General features: G+C 52.7%; 1 protein-coding gene across 2 annotated transcripts in view; it reads left to right on the plus strand.

Moving 5' to 3' along the window:
• Positions 1 to 19,716, plus strand: part of PSKH1 (protein serine kinase H1) — a 35,991-nt gene that overhangs the window by 12,542 nt on the left and 3,733 nt on the right. For both annotated transcript variants that reach the window (XM_054454000.2, XM_063654397.1), the window contains exon 2: positions 2,503 to 3,529. In XM_054454000.2, the coding sequence (XP_054309975.1) occupies positions 2,573 to 3,529 (957 nt within the window). In that variant the 5' untranslated portion in view covers positions 2,503 to 2,572. The remainder of the gene's footprint in view (positions 1 to 2,502; positions 3,530 to 19,716) is intronic.

The following is a 19,716-nucleotide window of genomic DNA, read 5'->3' on the forward strand; positions in this document are numbered from 1 at the left end:
TTATATTTTTGGCTGGGCACAGTGGCTTACACCTGTTATCCCAGCACTTTGGATGGCCAAAGCCGGCGGATCACTTGAGGTCAGGAGTTGGAGACCAGCCTGGCCAACATGAAACCCTTTCTCTCTACTAAAAATACAAAAATTACCCAGGCGAGGTGGCAGGTGCCTAATCCCAGCTACTTGGGAGGCTGAGGCATGAGAATCGCTTGAACCCGGGAGGCAGAGGCTGCAGTTAGCTGAGGTCGTGCCACTGCACTACAGCCTGGGTGAAGGAGACTCTGTCTCAAAGAAAAACAAAATTATCTGTTTTTATGCTTTTCTCTTTATTTAGATTGTGAGTTTATTGACCGTGTTCTACTTGTTCTTGTGTGTGTGTTAAAATATAATCTACATTGGACCATGTTTTATTTATTCCTGTGCCCCCGGTATCTACTAGATATTTAATAAATATTTTATCTGAATTGATCATTTCTCTTCCAGTTCTATTTGTCATAAATTTTTTTTTTTTTTCTTTTTGAGACAGAATTTCGCTCTTGTTGCTCAGGCTGCAGTGCAATGGCACGATCTCGGCTGACTCTAACCTCCGCCCCCTGGGTTCAAACAATTCTTCTGCCTCAGCCTCCCAAGTAGCTGGGATTACAGGCATGTGCCCCCAAGCCCGGCTAATTTTGTATTTTTAGTAGAGACGGGGTTTCACCATGTTGGCCAGGCTGGTCTCGAACTCCCGACCTCTGGTGATCCACCCACCTTGGCCTCCCAAAGTGCTGGGATTACAGGCATGAGCCATCGTGCTCAGCCTTTTTTTTTTTCTCTTTTAAGACAGATCTTGCTCTGTTGCCCAGGCTGGAGTGCAGTGGCACAATCTTGGCTCACTGCAACCTCTACCGGGTTCAAGTGATTCTTCTGCCTCAGCCTCCCAAGTAGCTGGGGTTACAGGTGTGCATCACCATGCCCGGCTAATGTTTTTGTATTTTTAGTAGAGATGGAGTTTCACCATGTTGGCCAGGCTGGACTTGAACTCCTGACCTCAAGTGATCCGCCCACCTCGGCCTCAAAGTGCTGGGATTACAGGCCTGAGCCACCGCGCCTGGCCCACTCTTTTTTTTTTTTTGAGATGGAGTCTCACTCTTTTGTCCAGGCTGGAGTGGGGTGGTGCAGTGTCAGCTCACTGCAACCTCTGTCTCCCGGGTTCAAGCAATTCTCCTGGTAATCCCAGGTGGCTGGGATTACAGGTGCCCACCACCACACCTGGCTAATTTTTGTACTTTTAGTAGAAATGGGGTTTCACCATATTGGCCAGGCTGATCTCAAACTCCTGACCTCAGGTGATCTGCCCGCCTCCGCCTTCCAAAGTGATGGGATTACAGGAATGAGCCACCGTGCCCGGCCCCGCCTCAGACTCTTGAATGAAGACCAGGCGAGTTTTGCAGTCACTTAGTGGCAGTGTGCTGAGGCTTGTGGTCCCAAGTTCACTGGGATTGATTGCAGTAGCTCTGGGCCTTGTGTGGGATTTCAGCCATCCATGTAGTGTGTTGGGGAAGTGAGAGACCCTGGAATAGGGAGTTAAACTGCCAGGGTGGAGACAGTGCATTAGCAAAGGAGTGGAAGCCTTCCAGGAAAATGAGGGAGAGCCCCAGGGAAGTGGTTTGTTGTTTGTTGCAGAGGGACCAACACCTGTAGGAAGCGTAAAGGGCTGGGAAAGATATCCATGAAGGAGGCCTTGGAGAAGCAGCTTTCTGAGCCCTGGTGGGTGATGGTGTTAGAGAGCAGGCCTCCAACACTTCACACCCCCATTTCAGAAAAGATGAGTCAAGAGTAATAAGAGGAATGATTTTAACATTTTAGAAACATGGGACTTCGGCAGGATAAGGGGCCCAGGCAGAGGAGTGAGGAGGGTGGGCGCCCTGACAACTCAGGCTGTGCGTGTTCCTGCCCCCTCTCAGGGTTGAAGAGCACCATGAGACTGAGGCCCAGGGAGATATGAGTCAAAGCCGTGGAGCTCGGGCCATCTTTTCAGCTAGACCCTGTGTTGAGTCTGGGCTCTTGAACAGCAAAGCCATACTCCCGACCAGGGAAATAAATGAGAGCCAGGACTTCAGTTTTTTGTCTGAGACAGAGTCTTACTCTGTCACCCAGGCTGGAGTGCAGTGGTGCAATCTCAGCTCACTGCAGCCTCCGCCTCCTGGGTTCAATGGATTCTTGTGCCTCAGCCTCCTGAGTAGGTGGGATTACAGATGTGTGCCACCATGCCCGGCTAATTTTTGTATTTTTAGTAGACATGGGTTTTCACCATGTTAGCCAGGCTGGTCTTGAACTCCTGACCTCATGTAATCCACCTGCCTCAGCTTCCCAAGGTGTTAGGATTACAGGTGTGAGCTATCACGCCTGGCCAGGAGTTTGGTTTTAATGAGACTGAGTTTCTGGAGAGGGAGGGCTGAGGAGGATGGCTGGTTTCCTTAGAGTTGTCCTGGCTGTGCTGACTTGTTCTCTCTTTGTGTGTAGGTGTAGACGGGGCACTGCCTTCAGAGCAGGTCCTGCCAGCCTCGCTGGAGAGGATGCCCTCGTGTCCGTGATGGGCTGTGGGACAAGCAAGGTCCTTCCCGAGCCACCCAAGGATGTCCAGCTGGATCTGGTCAAGAAGGTGGAGCCCTTCAGTGGCACTAAGAGTGATGTGTACAAGCACTTCATCACAGAGGTGGACAATGTTGGCCCTGTCAAAGCCGGGTTCCCAGCAGCAAGTCAATATGCACACCCCTGCCCGGGTCCCCCAACTGCTGGCCACACGGAGCCTCCCTCAGAACCACCACGCAGGGCCAGGGTAGCTAAGTACAGGGCCAAGTTTGACCCACGTGTTACAGCTAAGTATGACATCAAGGCCCTAATTGGCCGAGGCAGCTTCAGCCGAGTGGTACGTGTAGAGCACCGGGCAACCCGGCAGCCGTATGCCATCAAGATGATTGAGACCAAGTACCGGGAGGGGCGGGAGGTATGTGAGTCGGAGCTGCGTGTGCTGCGTCGAGTGCGTCATGCCAACATCATCCAGCTGGTGGAGGTGTTCGAGACGCAGGAGCGGGTGTACATGGTGATGGAGCTGGCCACTGGTGGAGAGCTCTTCGACCGCATCATTGCCAAGGGCTCCTTCACCGAGCGTGACGCCACGCGGGTGCTGCAGATGGTGCTGGATGGCGTCCGGTATCTGCATGCACTGGGCATCACACACCGAGACCTCAAACCTGAGAATCTGCTCTACTACCATCCAGGCACTGACTCCAAGATCATCATCACCGACTTTGGCCTGGCCAGTGCTCGCAAGAAGGGTGATGACTGCTTGATGAAGACCACCTGTGGCACGCCTGAGTACATTGCCCCAGAAGTCCTAGTCCGCAAGCCCTACACCAACTCAGTGGACATGTGGGCGCTGGGCGTTATTGCCTACATCCTACTCAGTGGCACCATGCCATTTGAGGATGACAACCGTACCCGGCTGTACCGGCAGATCCTCAGGGGCAAGTACAGTTACTCTGGGGAGGTGAGTCTGTCCTGCCCCTGTCCTGGGATGTTGGGGAGGCACCTGTGGGGGCGGGTATATCCTGCAGCTCTCCGTCAGAGGTATGTCCTCAGGGCCATGCTCGTGAGGGCCAGGCAGGTCATGTAAAAGGGACAAAGTGAGACTATCAGAATGTAGTTTGGGTTCCCTCAAGGTGAGCCCTGAGACAAGGACTTGGGAGCAGATAGTTTATTTGGGATGTGATTTGAGTAACTACAAGTGAAGGAGTGGGGAAAGTGAAGCAGGAAGGGAGAAAGTCAGTAGAGTATATTGAGAAATGGACTGCCACTGTGGGCCCCTGGGAACCTTGGTAATAACCATGTGGAACATGCCTCACAGTTGTATCACCAAAGAGCAGGAACGTGAGCTTTTTTTTTTTTTTTTTTAATCCACTGACTCTTGTACTTCATGGGTTGAGAATTTCTTTGAGGACACTAAATCCCTGGTGCTTCTGGGCTGTCCTGATACCAACTAGTGCTAGAGAAAGTCTTCAGGCAGAGAAGCAGAGAGATGCAGGCACTGGCAGTGGGAAGCTGTTGCCAGGCACCAAGCACTGTGCCGCAGCTGCAGATGAGCTCAGGGAGTGGGCTGAGAGGATGTGGGAAGGGCCTTCCCAGCATCTGCTCTGTGGGGTCCCAGCCAAGCTAGACTGAACATGCCCATCTCAGAGAGCAGCTTCTCATCTCTGTTCAGTTTCACCACACAATGAGGACCTCGTGTGTCCAGATCGGATTTTTTTTTAGAAGAGAAACCAGAAAATCTGATCTTTTATTTTTTGAGATGGAGTCTTGCTCTGTTGCCCAGGCTGGAGTGCAGTGGCACAATCTTGGCTCATTGCAGTCTCCACCTCATGGGTCCAAGCGATTCTCCTGCCTCAGCCTCCCAAGTGGCTGGGATTACAGACCTGGGATTACAGGCCCGCACCACCTCGCCCAGCTAATTTTTGTATTTTTAGTAGAGATGAGGTTTCGCCATGTAGGCCAGCCTGGTCTCAAACTCCAGACCTCAGGTGATCCTCCGGCCTTGGCCTCCCAAAGTGCTGGGATTGCAGGTGTGAGCCACTGCACCTGGCCAGAAAATCTAATCTTAAAATGTTAGAATATTCTGATTCACATATTTAAGCAGCTTCTTGTGCGCCAACAAACACTAACCTGCAGGTCACATTCAACCGCCAGGCCGTCAGTTTGTGTCTTTGGATCCATTGATAGTCCTGATGCCTCCGAAAATGTGTGAGGTTTCAGCACTGTTGGGAGCTGAAGGAAGGTACAGAAAAAGTGAGGGCTGGTTGGTCCTTAGGAAGGATGCTGACTAGGTAGAAGACAAGGCTGACTGCAGGAAGCAGCAAGCATGGCAGCTGGAGCCTAGTGGTGTGCTGGGAAGTCTGTGAAGAAGAGAGTATGTGTCGGCTTTATGTGGGAGGGAGGTGAGCTTGGCAGGATGACAAGATTTTGCCAAGGCAGTGAGAACCCCTTCTTCTAGGGGGCTCCCCATAGGGTGTTTCCCTCAGACATGGACCTGCTGAGGTGCTATCCATGCCTCTTGTACATCTTCTGTGGAGGGGAAGGAGCTCTGGAAGCAGCTCCCTTCTGTGGCCCAGCTTTCCTCCCAGGGGTTTGGGCTGGGCCCTTTCTGGCCCCAGCCAGCATTTCAGGAGTCACCCAACAGCTGGCCAGGTGTGGTGGCTCACGCCTGTAATCCCAGCACTTTGGGAGGCTGAGACAGGTGGATTACTGGAAGTTAGGAGTTCAAGACCAGCCTGGTCAACATGGTGAAACCTCCTCTTTACTAAAAACACAAAATTAGCTGGGCGTGGCAGCGGGCACCTATAATCCCAGCCACTCTGGAGGCTGAGGCAAGAGAATCACTTGAACCCAGGAGACAGAGGTTGCAGTAAGCCGAGATTGTGCCATTGCACTCCAGCCTGGGCAAAAAGAGTGAAACTCTGTCTCAAAAAAAAAAAGTCACCCATCAGCCTCACACCACTTACTTTGCCTTTAGCACTTGAGGTCATGTGCTGTATCACCTTCCCTGACAGCTTCTGGATGTGGCTATGGGGTCCATCGAGGACTTCCTCCTACTGGGGAGGGGGCTGTCATTCTCTAGGGGCATCCCCATGTCATGCCTCTCAAAGGTGGCACAAGGAAGGGAGGGAAGCTTTCCTCCTGAGGCTGGCTCTGTCACAGGCACAAGGGAGGGTATCTGTTTGTACCACTCTTAGGAGATTGTTGAGTAGGAGTCAGGCAGGTGGTGAAGATTGATACCAGTAACTGGGATCTGTGGGCCTAGGGGTGAAGGGGCCACTGTAGACCACTAGGTGCTTACTGCAGAGTGGTCAGCCTTGTGGAGAACTCAGTCCTGGCCCACTGTCATTCTCAGATTTTATGTGGACAGGTGGGTTCTGCAGAAAATCTGGCTGTCACATGCTTATAGCACTTGGCAGTAAATGGGACCATACTGGTACTGAATGAGAGCCTGGGAAGCCAGAGAATAGTCCCCAGTACTCAGTTAAAAGTCAGGAGTGCCCAACAGTGAATTAACTGTCACACTCGGGACCATTCCAGTCTAATTAGATTTGATTCAAGGCTCAGATAAAGCTTTGGGTTTGGTTCCCAGCATCATCATGGCAAGTGTGAGATTTTGGTGTCTATGGAAGTCACTGGGAAGAGTGAGAGGAGCAGGCACAGGTGGTGACAGAGGGAACAATTTAAAGATAAGCCCCTTTATCCTGATGATGATCCCCTCAGTAACATTGGGGTAATGCCCTGATGTTTACTTGGTTCTCAGATATGGATTGGCCATCAGGTTGGCACAGTCTGTGGCTATAAACTGGCGATAAGAAATCCTCTCCCAGCCGGGTGCGGTGGCTCACGCCTGTAATCCCAGCACTCTGGGAGGCCAAGGCGGGTGTATCACCTGAGGTCGGGAGTTCGAGACCAGCCTGACCAACATGGTGAAACCCATCTCTACTAAAAATGCAAAATTAGCCAGGTGTGGTGGCACATGCCTGTAATCCCAGCTACTCGGGAGGCTGAGGCAGGAGAATCACTTGAACCCATGAGGCAGAGGTTGCAGTGAGCCGAGATTGTGCCATTGCACTTCAGCCTGGGCAACAAGAGTGAAACTCTGTCTCAAAAAAAGAAACAAAAAGAAATCCTCTCCCAGGCTGGGCATGGTGGCTCACATTTGTAATCTCAGCACAGTTTGGGAGGCTGAGGCAGGAGGATCTCCTGAAGCGAGGAGTTTGAGACCAGCCTGGGCAACATAGCGAGACCCCATCTCTTAAAAAAAAAATGTAGCCAGGTGTGGGCACATGCCTGTAGTCCCAGCTACTCAGGAGGCTGAGGTGGGAGGATCACTTGAGCCCAGGAGTTCAAGGTTGCAGGGAGCTGTGAATGTGCCACTGCACTCCAGCCTGTGTGAAGATGGAGTCTTGCCCTGTTACCCAGGCTGGAGTGCAGGGGTGCGATCTTGGCTCACTGCAGCTTCCGCCTCCCAGGTTCAAGTGATTCTCCTGCCTCAGCCTCCCGAGTAGCTGGGACTACAGGCACGCGCCACCACGCATGGCTAATTTTTTGTATTTTTAGTAGAGATGGGGTTTCACCATGTTGGCCAGGCTGGTCTCAAACTCCTGACCTCAGGTGATCCGCCTGCCTCGGCCTCCCAAAGTGCTGGGATTACAGGTGTGAGCCACCACACCTGGCCAAGACCCTGTCTTAAAAATTTTTTTTTTTTTTAAAGCCTGTCCTGGTGTTCTGGGATAGAGCTATAAAAGCATGCCAGGTTGCTGGCAGGAACTTGAAGGAGGTGCTGCCTCTGCTTACCAGGAGACCATCTATCTGTGAAGTGAGTGGCTGGAAGGAGTGATTGCTGGGTCCCATTCTAGTGATGCCTGTCCTCACCTCCATGCAGAAAAGTAAAGAGAAACCAGGGCCCTGCCAGGGAGTGGCAGAGGCTGGTACTTCTCAGACTCCTGATGTTCACGCACATCTCCTGGAATCTCGTTAAAATGTAGATTCTGATTTAATAGGTCTAGGTAGGGCCTGAGGGTCTGCATTTCTAATAAACACCAGGTGGTGTTGATAACACTGACCTATAAGAACATGCTTTAGGAGCAGGTTTTTAGGCAAGTGCCTTAAAAGTGGGCTGGGGTAGTCAGGGACAGTCTTAGAGAAGAGGGAACCTGGAATTTGGAGCATGGCTGTGAGGAGTCAGACCAAGAAAAAGAGAATGATACCCACAGAAGTATAGGAGGGAGAAAGCAGGAGGCAGGCCTGGGGGCAGTGGCCTGAGGGACAGGTTCATATATAGCTGAGGTCCGTCAGAGGACCCTGCAGGTACTTGGGAAGTTCAGTTGTCCTGATAGCAGGCTCTGGAGAACCACGTGAAGTTGTAGCTGAAACTGAATTTTTTTTTTTTTTGAGATGGAGTTTCGCTCTTGTTGCCCAGGCTGGATGCAATGGTGTGATCTTGGCTCACCGCAACCTACGCCTCCTGGATTCAAGCGATTCTCCTGCCTCAGCCTCCCAAGTAGCTGGGATTACAGGCATGCGCCACCATGCCCAGATATCTAATTTTGTATTTTTAGTAGAGACGGGGTTTCTGCATGTTGGTCAGGCTGGTCTCGAGCTCCTGACCTCAGGTGATCTGCCTGCCTCAGCCTCCCAAAGTGCTGGGATTACAGGCGTGAGCCACTGTGTCCAGCCTGAATTTTTTTTTTTTTTCTTTGAGACGGAATCTCGCTCTGTCACCCAGGCTGGAGTGCAGTGGCACAATCTCAGCTCACTGCAGCCTCCACCTCTCAGGTTCCAGCGATTCTCCTGCCTCAGCCTCCCGAGTAGCTGGGATTACAGGAGTGTGCCACCATGCCCGGCTAATTTTTGTATTTTAGTAGAGACGGGGTTTCGGCATATTGGCTAGGCTGATCTTAAACGCCTGACCTCAGGTGATCTGCCCGCCTCGGCTTCCCAAAGTGCTAGGATTACAGGCGTGAGCCACCGCGCCCGATGAAACTGAAATTTTAAAATAGATCTGGGAATGTCTGAAGCTTGAGAAGCTGATTGTGTTCTGGGAGCTCTACATGGTGCCAGGCTGTTGAGGGTCCAGCTGACAGAGGGGGCATTGAACTTAGCCCAGGAGGGAGGGAGAGAGATTTCCCAAGATATGCTGACAGAGGAAAGACTGCTACAAGCCTGTAGGTTTGCCCGAGTTCCTGATTCTGGCAGTCGTTGACCTGGCAGTTTATCTAATTGGAGCTTGCACAGTCTTGCTAACTGGCTATTGATTACCTGAGGATTGGAAAATGATGAATGGGGTGGGGAGTGGGTTCCTGCCCGCTCCTATTGTAGCCGGAAGACTGGGTCCTTAGATTCTGTTGTTGTTCTGCTGGAATCACAGGGCAGGACTCTGCAGCTCACAGTGAGTGAGTGAGTGAATGAGTGGGTGAGAGAGAGAGAGAGAGAGAGTGTGTGTGTGTGTGTGTTTGTGTCGGAGAGGCACTGCTCAGCCTTTGCTCCCACTACCCTTTACCTGGAGCTGAAAAGCATCAGTTCCCAGCTTCAGAGGCAAATCCTGGCAGGTTCTGGTGGCCCTTATCTGTGACCAGGAGCTTGCCTGACCCCAAAAATCAGATTCTACCACCCCCTGTGGAGAGCTCTGGGTTGGGAGGGATCTGTCTGGGACATTTCCTGGGGGAGGGGTCCTTATCATGAGATCAGGCTCTCTCAGCTGGAGACTAGTCCAGCAGACCCTCAGGCCCCACAAAACCTGTTGAATCAGAATCTACATTTTAACGAGATTCCAGGGGATGTGCATGAACATCACGAGTCTGAGAAGTACCAGCCTCTGCTACTCCCTGACAGAGCCCTGGTTTCTCTTTACTTTTCTGCATGGAGGTGAGGACAGACATCCCTAGAATAGGACCCAGCAATCACTCCTTCCAGCCACTCACTTCACAGCTAGACGGTCTCCTGATAAGCAGAGGCAGCACCTCCTTCAAGTTCCTGCCAGGAACTTTTATAGCTCTATCCCAGGACACTAGGACAGGCATTTGTTGTTGTTGTTGTTCTCCTGGCCACTGCCCACCCACAAGCACACCTACTCATACCTGGGGAAAATGCAAGAGATGTGAAGGCCTGTTCTTCCTATCCATAGAGGTTGAGATTGCCTGGGGAGAAGGAACTAGAATAGGGAATGGCGATAGGATGAACCCGCATTGGCAGACACATGTGAACACAGGCCTTGGCATAGAGCCACTGGGCCTGGGCAGTCTGGAACATGGACTGTGGTGCTCAGGTCAGGTGGTTGGGCCCTGACCCCACCCACTCCAGCCATCTGTCCTGTATGTGTAATAGGTGTTTGCCCTTAGGAAGGCCATGTAAGTGAGCAAGGCTCTGCCAGGATAACCTGTGAGAGAGAGAGTGTTCCATGGTGAGGGGGTTGTTGCTGTGTGAATGAAGGACCTCTGATGCAGCAGCGTTTAGAGGTATGCATTCCTCACCAGCGAGTGTCTCTTGGTGCTTGGTGCCTTTCTAGGGGCACCTTTCCTGTTCCCTGACCCCATAGAGTGCTCTCCCCTGTACACCAGCCTGGGTCTGGTGTGCCTGTTTCCTGCGAGCTCTGTCCATGCAGCCCCAGTCCTCTGTCAGGCTCAGTGGCATCCATGGACTTGAATAGAAAGCTTCCTGCAGAAGATGAGTTTTGAGAAGGAGGAGGCCCAGAGAAGGGAGCATTGCTGAGTGCTCCAGAATAAACAGGAGATTGGGAGTGACAGAGCAGAGGTTGAAGAGGCTGGGGCAGGTCTGGTGTTTGTTGTTGGGAGCCCTCTGCACTGTGGGAACAGCCCTCTGGGTTCTGGGTAGTGGAGGAGGAAGGCAGCAGAAAGTGGGAATGGAGCCTGGCAGGAGGAAGGCTAACTGGAGGCTATTGGAATAATTCCATCCTGTCCTCCTGGGATTGTTTGGGGCAGATCAGGGATCCCAGGGAGTGGGATCCACATGGCATATGTAAGCCACAGTATAGGAGGTGAAGGAGTATGGAGCAGAATCCTGGCTCTGCAGGAGGGACATCAGCTTGTATGGGCAGACTTGGAGAGGATTCCGGGCTACCCTCTGACCTGGAGAGCATGTGGGGTCCTGCCTACCATCCTGGCACTCCAGATCCCACAGCCTGAAGCCCATGCCCTAGACCCCACCCCACTCCCCGCACACCACAGGCCTGAGCCATTGCCCCCGTTCACTCTCCACATCAAGCTTCTGCCTCAACTGTTCACGCTGCTCCCAGTATCGGTCTTAGTTGTTTCCTTTAGAAATAATGCTGTCTACTGCCATTGTGTGGTGCCTACTGAGTAGCAGACCCAGGGCTGAATGTTCTACACCCCCCATCTCCAATCTATGACAACTCTGCCAGGTGGTACGTAATCCCCCACCTTACAGATGAGGAAACTGAGGATGATGAGGTTACATAACTTGGCCATGGTCTCCCAACCGGAGGGTGGCACATCTGGGATTTGATTCCAGGCTGTCTTGGCTTCAGAGTTCTTGGCCTGTCTAGCGCTGCAGTCTGCTCTTCCTGGTATGTGTGCCTCAGCACGTTGCTGGTTTCTTGTTTCAGTGCTTTCTGGCTGCTGATCAGTGGACACATCTCTCCTGTCTAGCCTGTAGGGTCCTTGAGGACAGCACATACATCAGTACATATGCTGTCCACTGTCGTGTCCAGGCTTAGTGCACAGTGGTACCTGTATGCTGGGTTGAACTGGAGTATTTATAAGTGATAACTGGTAGGGGAACTTTCTCTTGGCTTCTCCTGAGGGAAGCACCAGTGGCTATTGGTGACGCCCTGGGAAGCGTCCCAAATGTGACTGCTGGCAGGCAGACAGGCTGTGCAGCCAGTGGAGTGCTCCCCTCAAGGGGCCAGACTCCAGGAGGAAGCCCGGAGCCTGCTGGCGATGTGCTTAGGAGGCTGCTGGCCACAGCTGCCTGTGGGCACAGGCAGGGGGAGGATTTAAAGGCCCAGGGCTGGTGTGTGCTTGTCAACTTTTAGGGCAAATACAAGACTCTTGGAAGAGGAGTAAATGTTGAAGAGGAGATGACTGGAAAGGAGAAATCTGAATGTTTACCCAGCACCCAGAGGCACTGGCGTGGAGAGGGCACGCTGGAGTGGAGAGGGCATGCTGGAAGTGGTGGGGAGACAAAGGTTGGGAGAGGTAGGGAAGGCCTGTGTGAATGTGAGAGCAGTCTGAGGACAGTCACCTTGAGAGGCGGCTTCCTATCACAGGAGGCCTGGAGGAGCTGTTTCTAAAGGATGGCACAGAAGGTGAGTCATCAGCTGCAGACTCATGCTAGAGAACTGTCAGGGTCCTCCAATGCGGAGAGTGTGTGATTCACTTGACATGAAATGTGACATCCTTGATGTCAGTGCTTTTGTCAAGAGTTCTATTCCTAGAGGCAGGACGACGGATGAAGGTGCTCTTGTAGGACTGATATTAGAGTGATGCCATTAGGAGCTTTGTTGTCTGCTGCATTCAGCATCCTGAATTATCACCCTCCTCTGCTTGGCCAGTCTCTGAGCTGTGGGTGAGCCCAGGTGACTGTACCAGGAGCAGGTGGGCTTGGGTAGAAGTTCTCACAGAGCCTTGTGAGTGCTGCTGGGCAGGGGACAGAGTACTGTTGGGAGAGGAAGCCCACCTTCATAGCCACTCTGCTGCTACCTGGGTGACAAGGGCTGGTGGGAGGTGGCCTCCCAGGGGTGGGTGTCTGGTCTGCAGGTTGACCATACATTGATCTGGGGCTAAGTATACCTGAAGGGGCAATAAGCTTGACCACCTGTAGTTCTTCTTCTTCTTTTTTTTTTTTTTTGAGATGGAGTCTTACTCTGTCACCCAGGCTGGAGTGCAGTGGTGTGATCTCGGCTCACCAAAGCCTCCACCTTTTGGGTTCAAGCGATTCTCCTGCCTCAGCCTCCCAAGTAGCTGGGATTATAGGTGCCAGCCACCACACCTGGCTAATTTTTGTATTTTTAGTAGAGATGGGGTTTTACCACATTGGCCAGGCTGGTCTGGAACTCCTGACCTCAGGTGATCTGCCTGCCTCGGCCTCCCACAGTGCTGGGATTACAGGTGTGAGCCACCACGCTCGGCCTCCCCACTTCTCAAAGTGACTCTAACATGCCTTGGGATGTAGAAGATAAAATGAGATGCAGAGAATGTGGCATGTCTCAGTGCTCTCTAGGTGGCGGGGCTTGGTTATGCTCTGACTTTCTGTCGTCCTCCCTGCCCGTCATCTCCCCTCATATGTCACAAGGAACAGCCATGTGAGCAGGGATAGGACCTCATCCCAGAGTCATGGGGAGTGCTGTCCGGGTGTCTGGAGAGCAGGAGACCAAATGTATATGCTGGTGGCAGAGTGGAGGCAGGGAAGCGGGGAGCGTGTTTCCTGGCTTATGCTTGGATTCTCCTGGATGCTTTAATTGCCTGACTTTTCTCACCTTCAGTGTGGGTGGGGACTGTGATGGACCCATCAGCTCACCTCTCTTCTCACTGACCCCTGCTCCCAGAGTCAGAGGATGGCTTTCCCACGACTGTCTCAATAGCTGACAGCATGAGCAAACACAAATCAGTTTAGAATTCTTTGCTATGAGGCATCTGTCCCTAAGCCCTTCTTCCCTGCCGGCGTGCTGGGGCTGCTACATGTCAAGTGCCGGATGCTTGTGCTGTCTGTGTGTGAGGATCCCATGAGGATGATCAGATGCCCCCATACCTGGCCAGGAAGGTTCCCTTGGGAAAAGCCATCCCCACTTCAAAACACGAAGTGTTGAACAGATTAAGTGTCCCTCCTTCACTGCAGGAGCCAGTGCCCTCAGGCAGGATTCCTGACTGGTCACTGGGAGGTGGCATGGTTTGGGCCACTGGATGGAGGCAGTGAACCCTCAGTTGGTCACTGTGGCTGGGGACCTGCCCTTGGTTGGAGACCTCTGGCAGGAAGGCAGAGGAAGCTCTCTCCATGTGAGGCCGGAGGAAGCTCTGAGTGGAGAAGAGCAGCAGCCCCATCTTGTGTCACCTCTGTGCCACCACTGGGCTCCCCAGAGCCCTGTCCTCTAGGTTTCCCTTTGTCACTGCTGCCCTGGTTGCATACACCCCAGAAAGCAGCAACTTCCCTGTAGTGGCAGGAGCAGACCCACCCGCCACGCTGCTGCATTCAGCCGTTCCTGCTGACCATCCATAGCATCACGTCAGCCTGGATCACAGCTGCCTTTCATCACTTTTTCCACCTCCAGCCCTTGAGGCCTGGCCAACAAAGAGCAGGGTGTGGTGGCTTGCATTCAGAGCCATCCCTGGTGCGTCAGCCATCCCCTCCCTCTCCTGTCTTTTCATTGTCTGTCTCCACCTGGAGAGCACTGCCTTTCACAGGCTGTCTGTCGCTTCTGGGCCCTCAAGTTCCTCTGGGAGCTGCTGGACTGTCATCTCTCCCACATTCTGACCTCTTTATTTATTTATTATTATTTTTTTAATAGAGACAAGGTCTTGTTGTAGAGGAACCAGAGTTGGAGTGCAGTAGTGTGATTATAGTTCATTGTAACCTTAAACTCCCGGGCCCAAGCCATCTTCCTGCCTCAGCCTCCCGAGTAGCTGGGATTACAGGTGTGGGCCACCACACCTGTAGTGGTGTTTAGGTTTCTTGTAGAGATAGGGTCTTACTATGTTGCCTAGCCTGGTCTTGAACTCCTGGCCTCAAGTGATCCTCCTGCCTCGGCCTCCCAAAGTGCTGGGATTAAAGGTATGAGCCACTGTGCCCAGCCCTGACCTCTTTAGATCCACTCATAGCCTCCCATGCTCATCTTCCTCCCGCACCTACTGAGGTGGAGGCTGGCTCTCAGTTGCATGGCATAGCTGATGGTGACCTGGGCCAGACATCCTCACTGGCTGTGCCCCTCCAAGCTCACCTTCCCTGGTCAGTCCTCCCATCACACAAGGTTACCCTTCTCCATCATGCCTGACGTCCCTCAGTAGATGTGTGGTGCCCAGAGAGCTCTGCTCCCTTGTGGCCCAGCCAGCTTGGAGCAGAAGGCTTAGTCACATTCATCTCTTCATTCTTCCTGCCATCCCATGTTGACCTACCAGTGGCCCTAAGCCAAGTCCTATATGCTTGGGGTTCCAGGGACAGAGACTACAGTGTGGATGAGATGGTCACAGTCACTGAGCCTCCAAACTGCCATAGAAATTAGGATGGGAGGAAGTTTAAAAAAAAAAAAAAAGGCTGGGCACGGTGGCTCACACCTGTAATCTCAGCCCTTTGGGAGGCCAAGGTGGGTGGCATCTGAGGTCAGGAGTTCAAGACCAACCTGACCAACATGGTGAAACCTCATCTCTACTAAAAATACAAAATTAGCTGGGCATTGTGGTGCATGCCTGTAATCCCAGCTACTTGGGAGGCTGAGGCAGGAGAATTGCTTGAACCCAGGAGGCAGAGTTTGCAGTGAGCTGGTTCCATTGCACTCCAGCCTGGGCAACAAGAGCAAAACTCCGTCTCAAAAAAAGAAAAAAAATAATAATGCCAGGTGCTGTGGCTCACGCCTGTATCCCAGCACTTTGGGAGGCAGAGGCGGGCAGATCTTGAGGGCAGGAGATCGAGACTATCCTGGCTAACACGGTGAAACATCGTCTCTACTAAAAATACAAAAAATTAACCAGGCATGGTGGCATGCGCCTGTAGTCCCATCTACTCGGGAGGCCGAGGCAGGAAAATCGGCCTCCCGAATCTGGGAGGCGGAGGTTGCAGTTAGCTGAGATTGCACATCGCGCCACTGCACTCCAGCCTGGGTGACAGAGCGAGACTCTGTCTCTCTCAAAAAAAAAAAAAAAAAACAAAAATCAAAAAACCAGCCTGGGCCCTGGGAACCACTTGGCCTCAGCTGAACCCTTGATGAGTGTAGATAAAAGAGATCACGCTGCAGCAGGCTTCTAAATGTGGAACCTTCCAGGGCTACTCCAGGGCATTGTTAAAAGCAGACATCGCTATGTTGGTGGCACAGGCCTATTGCAAAGCGAGCAAATAGCATCCTTCTCGATCTTGAGTTGTGCCTTGTCTCCCTCCTCTCCTTCCCCGCCACTCTGGCTCTGGGCAGGGACAGGTGGGGGCACACGATTTCATTTTGTTATCCATTTCAAGTTTCAGAACACAGCTTTACTAACCTTTAAGTTGTCACACCTTTTCTCATTTTAATCTTTATTCTCTGCTTTTTTTTTTTTTTTTTTTTTTTTAATTATCTACTTGTTTTTAAAACTGCATTCTTTTCCCTCTATTTCTCTCCTCAGGCTCTCTCCCCCACACCCTTCCCTTTTCTGTTTCTCGCCCCTCACCCACCCTCTGCCAGGTCCCGGGGTGGTAGATTCTGTCTGGTCTGGAAGCCCAGGCACCCGGATGATGGGTTTTTGACCAGAGGAGGGGATGCTGGCTCTGTTGCCACACAGTGTCTAATTCTGCTGATGCTCTTCGTTGTGGGCAGCATCACAGGGTGCTGTTCTTGTTGTCATGCTGCTTTCCTGAGTAAACTCAAAGCTCTGTTTCCAGAATTTCCTCTGTGCCCTTTTCTCTGCTCTCATTCGGGCCCACGTAAGTACAGAAAGGAGGCCTTTGAAGGTGGGAATAGTGGGTCTGAAAATACATCTTGAAATAGAGCTGAGGGAAGAACTGAGTCATGGTAGCAAAGCCCAGGCTTCTTCCTCCCTTCCCATCCCTTCTCTAGCAGCACTGTGGTGGGGCCACCTTTTCTGTCAGCCAGCCTGCCCCAGAATCATCATCAGTTAGATAAGGAACCCAGGGCTCAAGAGGTCAGCTTAAATGCTAGACTCTGTGCTTCTTATGTGGCCACGTGAAGGAAAAGGTGGAGAAAAAGGAATCCAGGAGTTTAGAAACTGGAAGGGACTTAGAGTTCATGACATTCAGCCCCTTCCTCGTGTTAAAAGTGAAGGTGGTGTGATTTCTCTAAGGCCGACAGAGAAGGTAGAACTAGAACTCAGGTTGCTGGGCTTGCAATCTAACCCTTTAACCTATCCCAGATGCCACTCAGAAGACACACCAAGGGGCCTTTCTCTCCCAGCCTCACTTGCCAATAGGCAGCCCTGCCTGCCAGAGGAAGTCTAGGGCCGCCCTGTAAGCTGTGTTTGCTGCCAGAAAGCAGCAGCTTCCTCCTCTGTCTGCAGCCTCTGCTAGAGAGCTGGCACTGTTCTTTGTTTCCTTAGCCCTTCGGCTCAAGGTGAGACCGCTGGCAGTGGCTTGGGTAGTGTTCATGCCAGGCCCTTGTGCCAGACATTAGAGCTAGAGCAAACGAAAAGGGTTGGTGCGGGGGATCCTCGGGCGGGAGCGGAAAGCCCTTCCTGCTCTGCTGCCTCTCCCTCTCCAGGGGGAGTAGGCCTCCACTACCTGGGAGTGGCTTTGGCCCAGCATGGGTAGGGGGATGAGGAAGGCTAGTTGGTAAGGAGGTGCTCATGGAAGAGGTCGCTCCCCATACCCACTATTGGCATCTTTGCTGTTCCAACGTCAGGAGCAGGTACCCTAACTGCAAGGGGAAAAGGACTCTTTGAGGGCCATGGACTCAGGAGAAAGGCAGCCAGCTTGATGGTCGGAATCAGAGTAGAGGTGATGCCCTCCTCCCACAGCCCTTGCTTGTCTTCCTCTTGAAGCAGGGCCCAGCCCTCACTCATGCAACAGCGTCTCAAAGTGCTGGGATTAGAGGTGTGAGCCACTGACTTGCCCAGAGACTGTGGAAAGGAGAGAGTGGAGGCTGTCACCCTGGGTATGGAAGCTGTTCTCTGATCCCAGAGCAAGGGAAGACCTGAGAGTCTGGGCGTAGAGCCAGCTGACATCTTAGTGTTTCCCTCTGTGCCTCGTGCTCCACGTCGGCCCAGAAGCAGGTGGAAGCCTCAGAGACTGCCCAGGTGGGTCTTGGCCCCTGTGCCATCTGTCAGCCAACTGAGGCCATGTGTGTCCCTGGTGTGGCTCAAATAAGTATACTGAGGCACAAGTTCCGTTCTTCACCCAGAACAAACAGAGTTGTGGAGACTGAAGGGCATGACTATTCATCATTTTTCCTTTTCTCCTGCTTAGAATGCTTCCCAGCCAGTCAGCCCTTGGCTGACACACATACTTACGTGGCTCCAGGGGAAGCAGGTGGGTTGGGCTGCTGGTGTTGAGTGCTTTCTTAGGAGGTGCTGAGTTGATGTGAGGCCTGAAGCCTGGCTGTGGGCGAGTGTGGAAAGCCTTACTTTTCTGAGCCCTGTGGGAGGCCTCAGCAGGGGCTTCCAGAGGCTGCTATTCTGAAGGTCACCCTAAGCCCCTGCCTCACTGTCAGCTGGATGAGGACCACCTTGTGTTCAGCCTGACTTTCCTCTGTGTACAAGGGTTAGGCTGTGGGCCAGGTCAGGACGACTTGAGTCACTTTGGCTTGAGGGACCCACCTGGCCCAGCTGCTCACAGCTCTTCAAAGATGGGGAGAGCTGGGACCTGCCAGAGAGGCCAGGCCAGCTCTCAGACAAATGAGTCCATCTGCATTCTGCACACAGCCACACGCCCACAGTAATTGGTGAGGCGAGAATCTTGGGGAGCAGGGGGAGAGGGATCGATCTGGCTCGCTTTGGCACTAACAGGCCGGCCGCTCCATGAGCAGCAGGGGTTGATGCCTGCTGGTGTGAGCCTGTGCCACTCTGAAGATGGAGACACTTAAGGCCATGGGGCTGGTCTGGGGAGAGGCCCCTCCAAGACTGCACTGGTGACTGGTTTGGAGTTTCAGGTCCACGGTTTGGCTGGGTGTGGATGTGAAGTGGTGAAACCTCCAGTCCATCCATGTTCAGGCTCCTGGCCTCTGTAGGGGAGTTGCCCCTCTTTTTTCTTGGCTGGACCAAGGGGCAGGGGCAGAATCCATGTCCCAGCCCTGTTGGGACACCCTGGGCTGTCAGCCCTGTCTTGGGGCTGTTCCAGCAACAGGCCAGACTGAGCTGCAGCGTGCTTCCTAGTGAGTCCTCCTCTTCCTGGAGACTGTAGAAAGCCAGCAGGCAGCAGAGGTGTCCCCTGACCCACTGTGTTCAGCTGTGTGTGTGCTGTCTCCATCAAGCTTCTTTCTGTCTCTTCAGTGGGTGGTGGGGGCTACAGTGAATGTCTGTGGTCTGGACTGGCTGCCCCCAGTAGTGGTTCCTTGTGTTCAGGGGGCAACCATGGAGCTTTCTTTTTTAAAAAAATTTTATTAATTTTTTTTCTTTGTGACGGAGTCTTACCATCTTGCCCAGGGTGATCTTGAACTCCTGGGCTCAAGCAATCCTCCTGCCTCAGACTCCCAAAGTGTTGGGATTACAGGCGGAAGCCACTGCTCCTGGTTTTTGGGGTTTTCTTGAGCTGTGATCCAAAAGCTATTGTGGCAGCTGTCTAGTCTAATTGCCCTGCATATCGGCCTTAATACCTCAATATGAATCTGTTTTTTTTTTTTTTTTTTTGAGACGGAGTCTCGCTCTGTTGCCAGGCTGGAGTGCAGTGATGCGATCTCTGCTCACTGCAACCTCCGCCTCTCAGGTTCAAGCAATTCTCCTGCCTCAGCTTCCTGAGCAGCTGGGACTACAGGCACGCCACCACGCCCGGCTAATTTTTGTATTTTTAGTAGAGACGGGGTTTCACCATGTTGGCCAGGATGGTCTTGATCTCATGACCTTGTGATCCACCTGCCTCAGCCTCCCAAAGTGCTGAGATTACAGGCATGAGCCACCACGCCTGGCCCTCAATATGAATCTTGAACTACACAAGCCCCCAGGAGACTTACCTGCCTGTCGGGGAGGGCTGTTGCTGTCTGCGCCCACCCACAGCCCTTGGATAGTAAGGCATCTATGGGCCTCCATTGGCTGCATGCTCCTGGACCCTGACTTTCCTCCTCCTGAGGGCCAGCATCTCCCCAGGAGTCACTGGGTGCTGCTGGCCCACTGATGAGGATGACCCTGTTAGGTGTGTTTGGGAATATGGTTCTCCTGTTGCTCCCACTTCAGCTCAGTAAAACTTGGAATAACCTTCCAAAGAGTGGGTGAAGACAGCAGCTGCAGGTAGCCCCAGCCCTTCCTCAGGACAGTGGAAGCGTGTTCTCCCTGCCTCACCCCTCTGTGGCAGTGGGGAAGGGGGTAGGGGAAGAGTTGGAGGTCA

Source organism: Pongo pygmaeus, chromosome 18, assembly GCF_028885625.2.
Source record: "Pongo pygmaeus isolate AG05252 chromosome 18, NHGRI_mPonPyg2-v2.0_pri, whole genome shotgun sequence".
Lineage (NCBI taxonomy): Eukaryota > Metazoa > Chordata > Mammalia > Primates > Hominidae > Pongo > Pongo pygmaeus.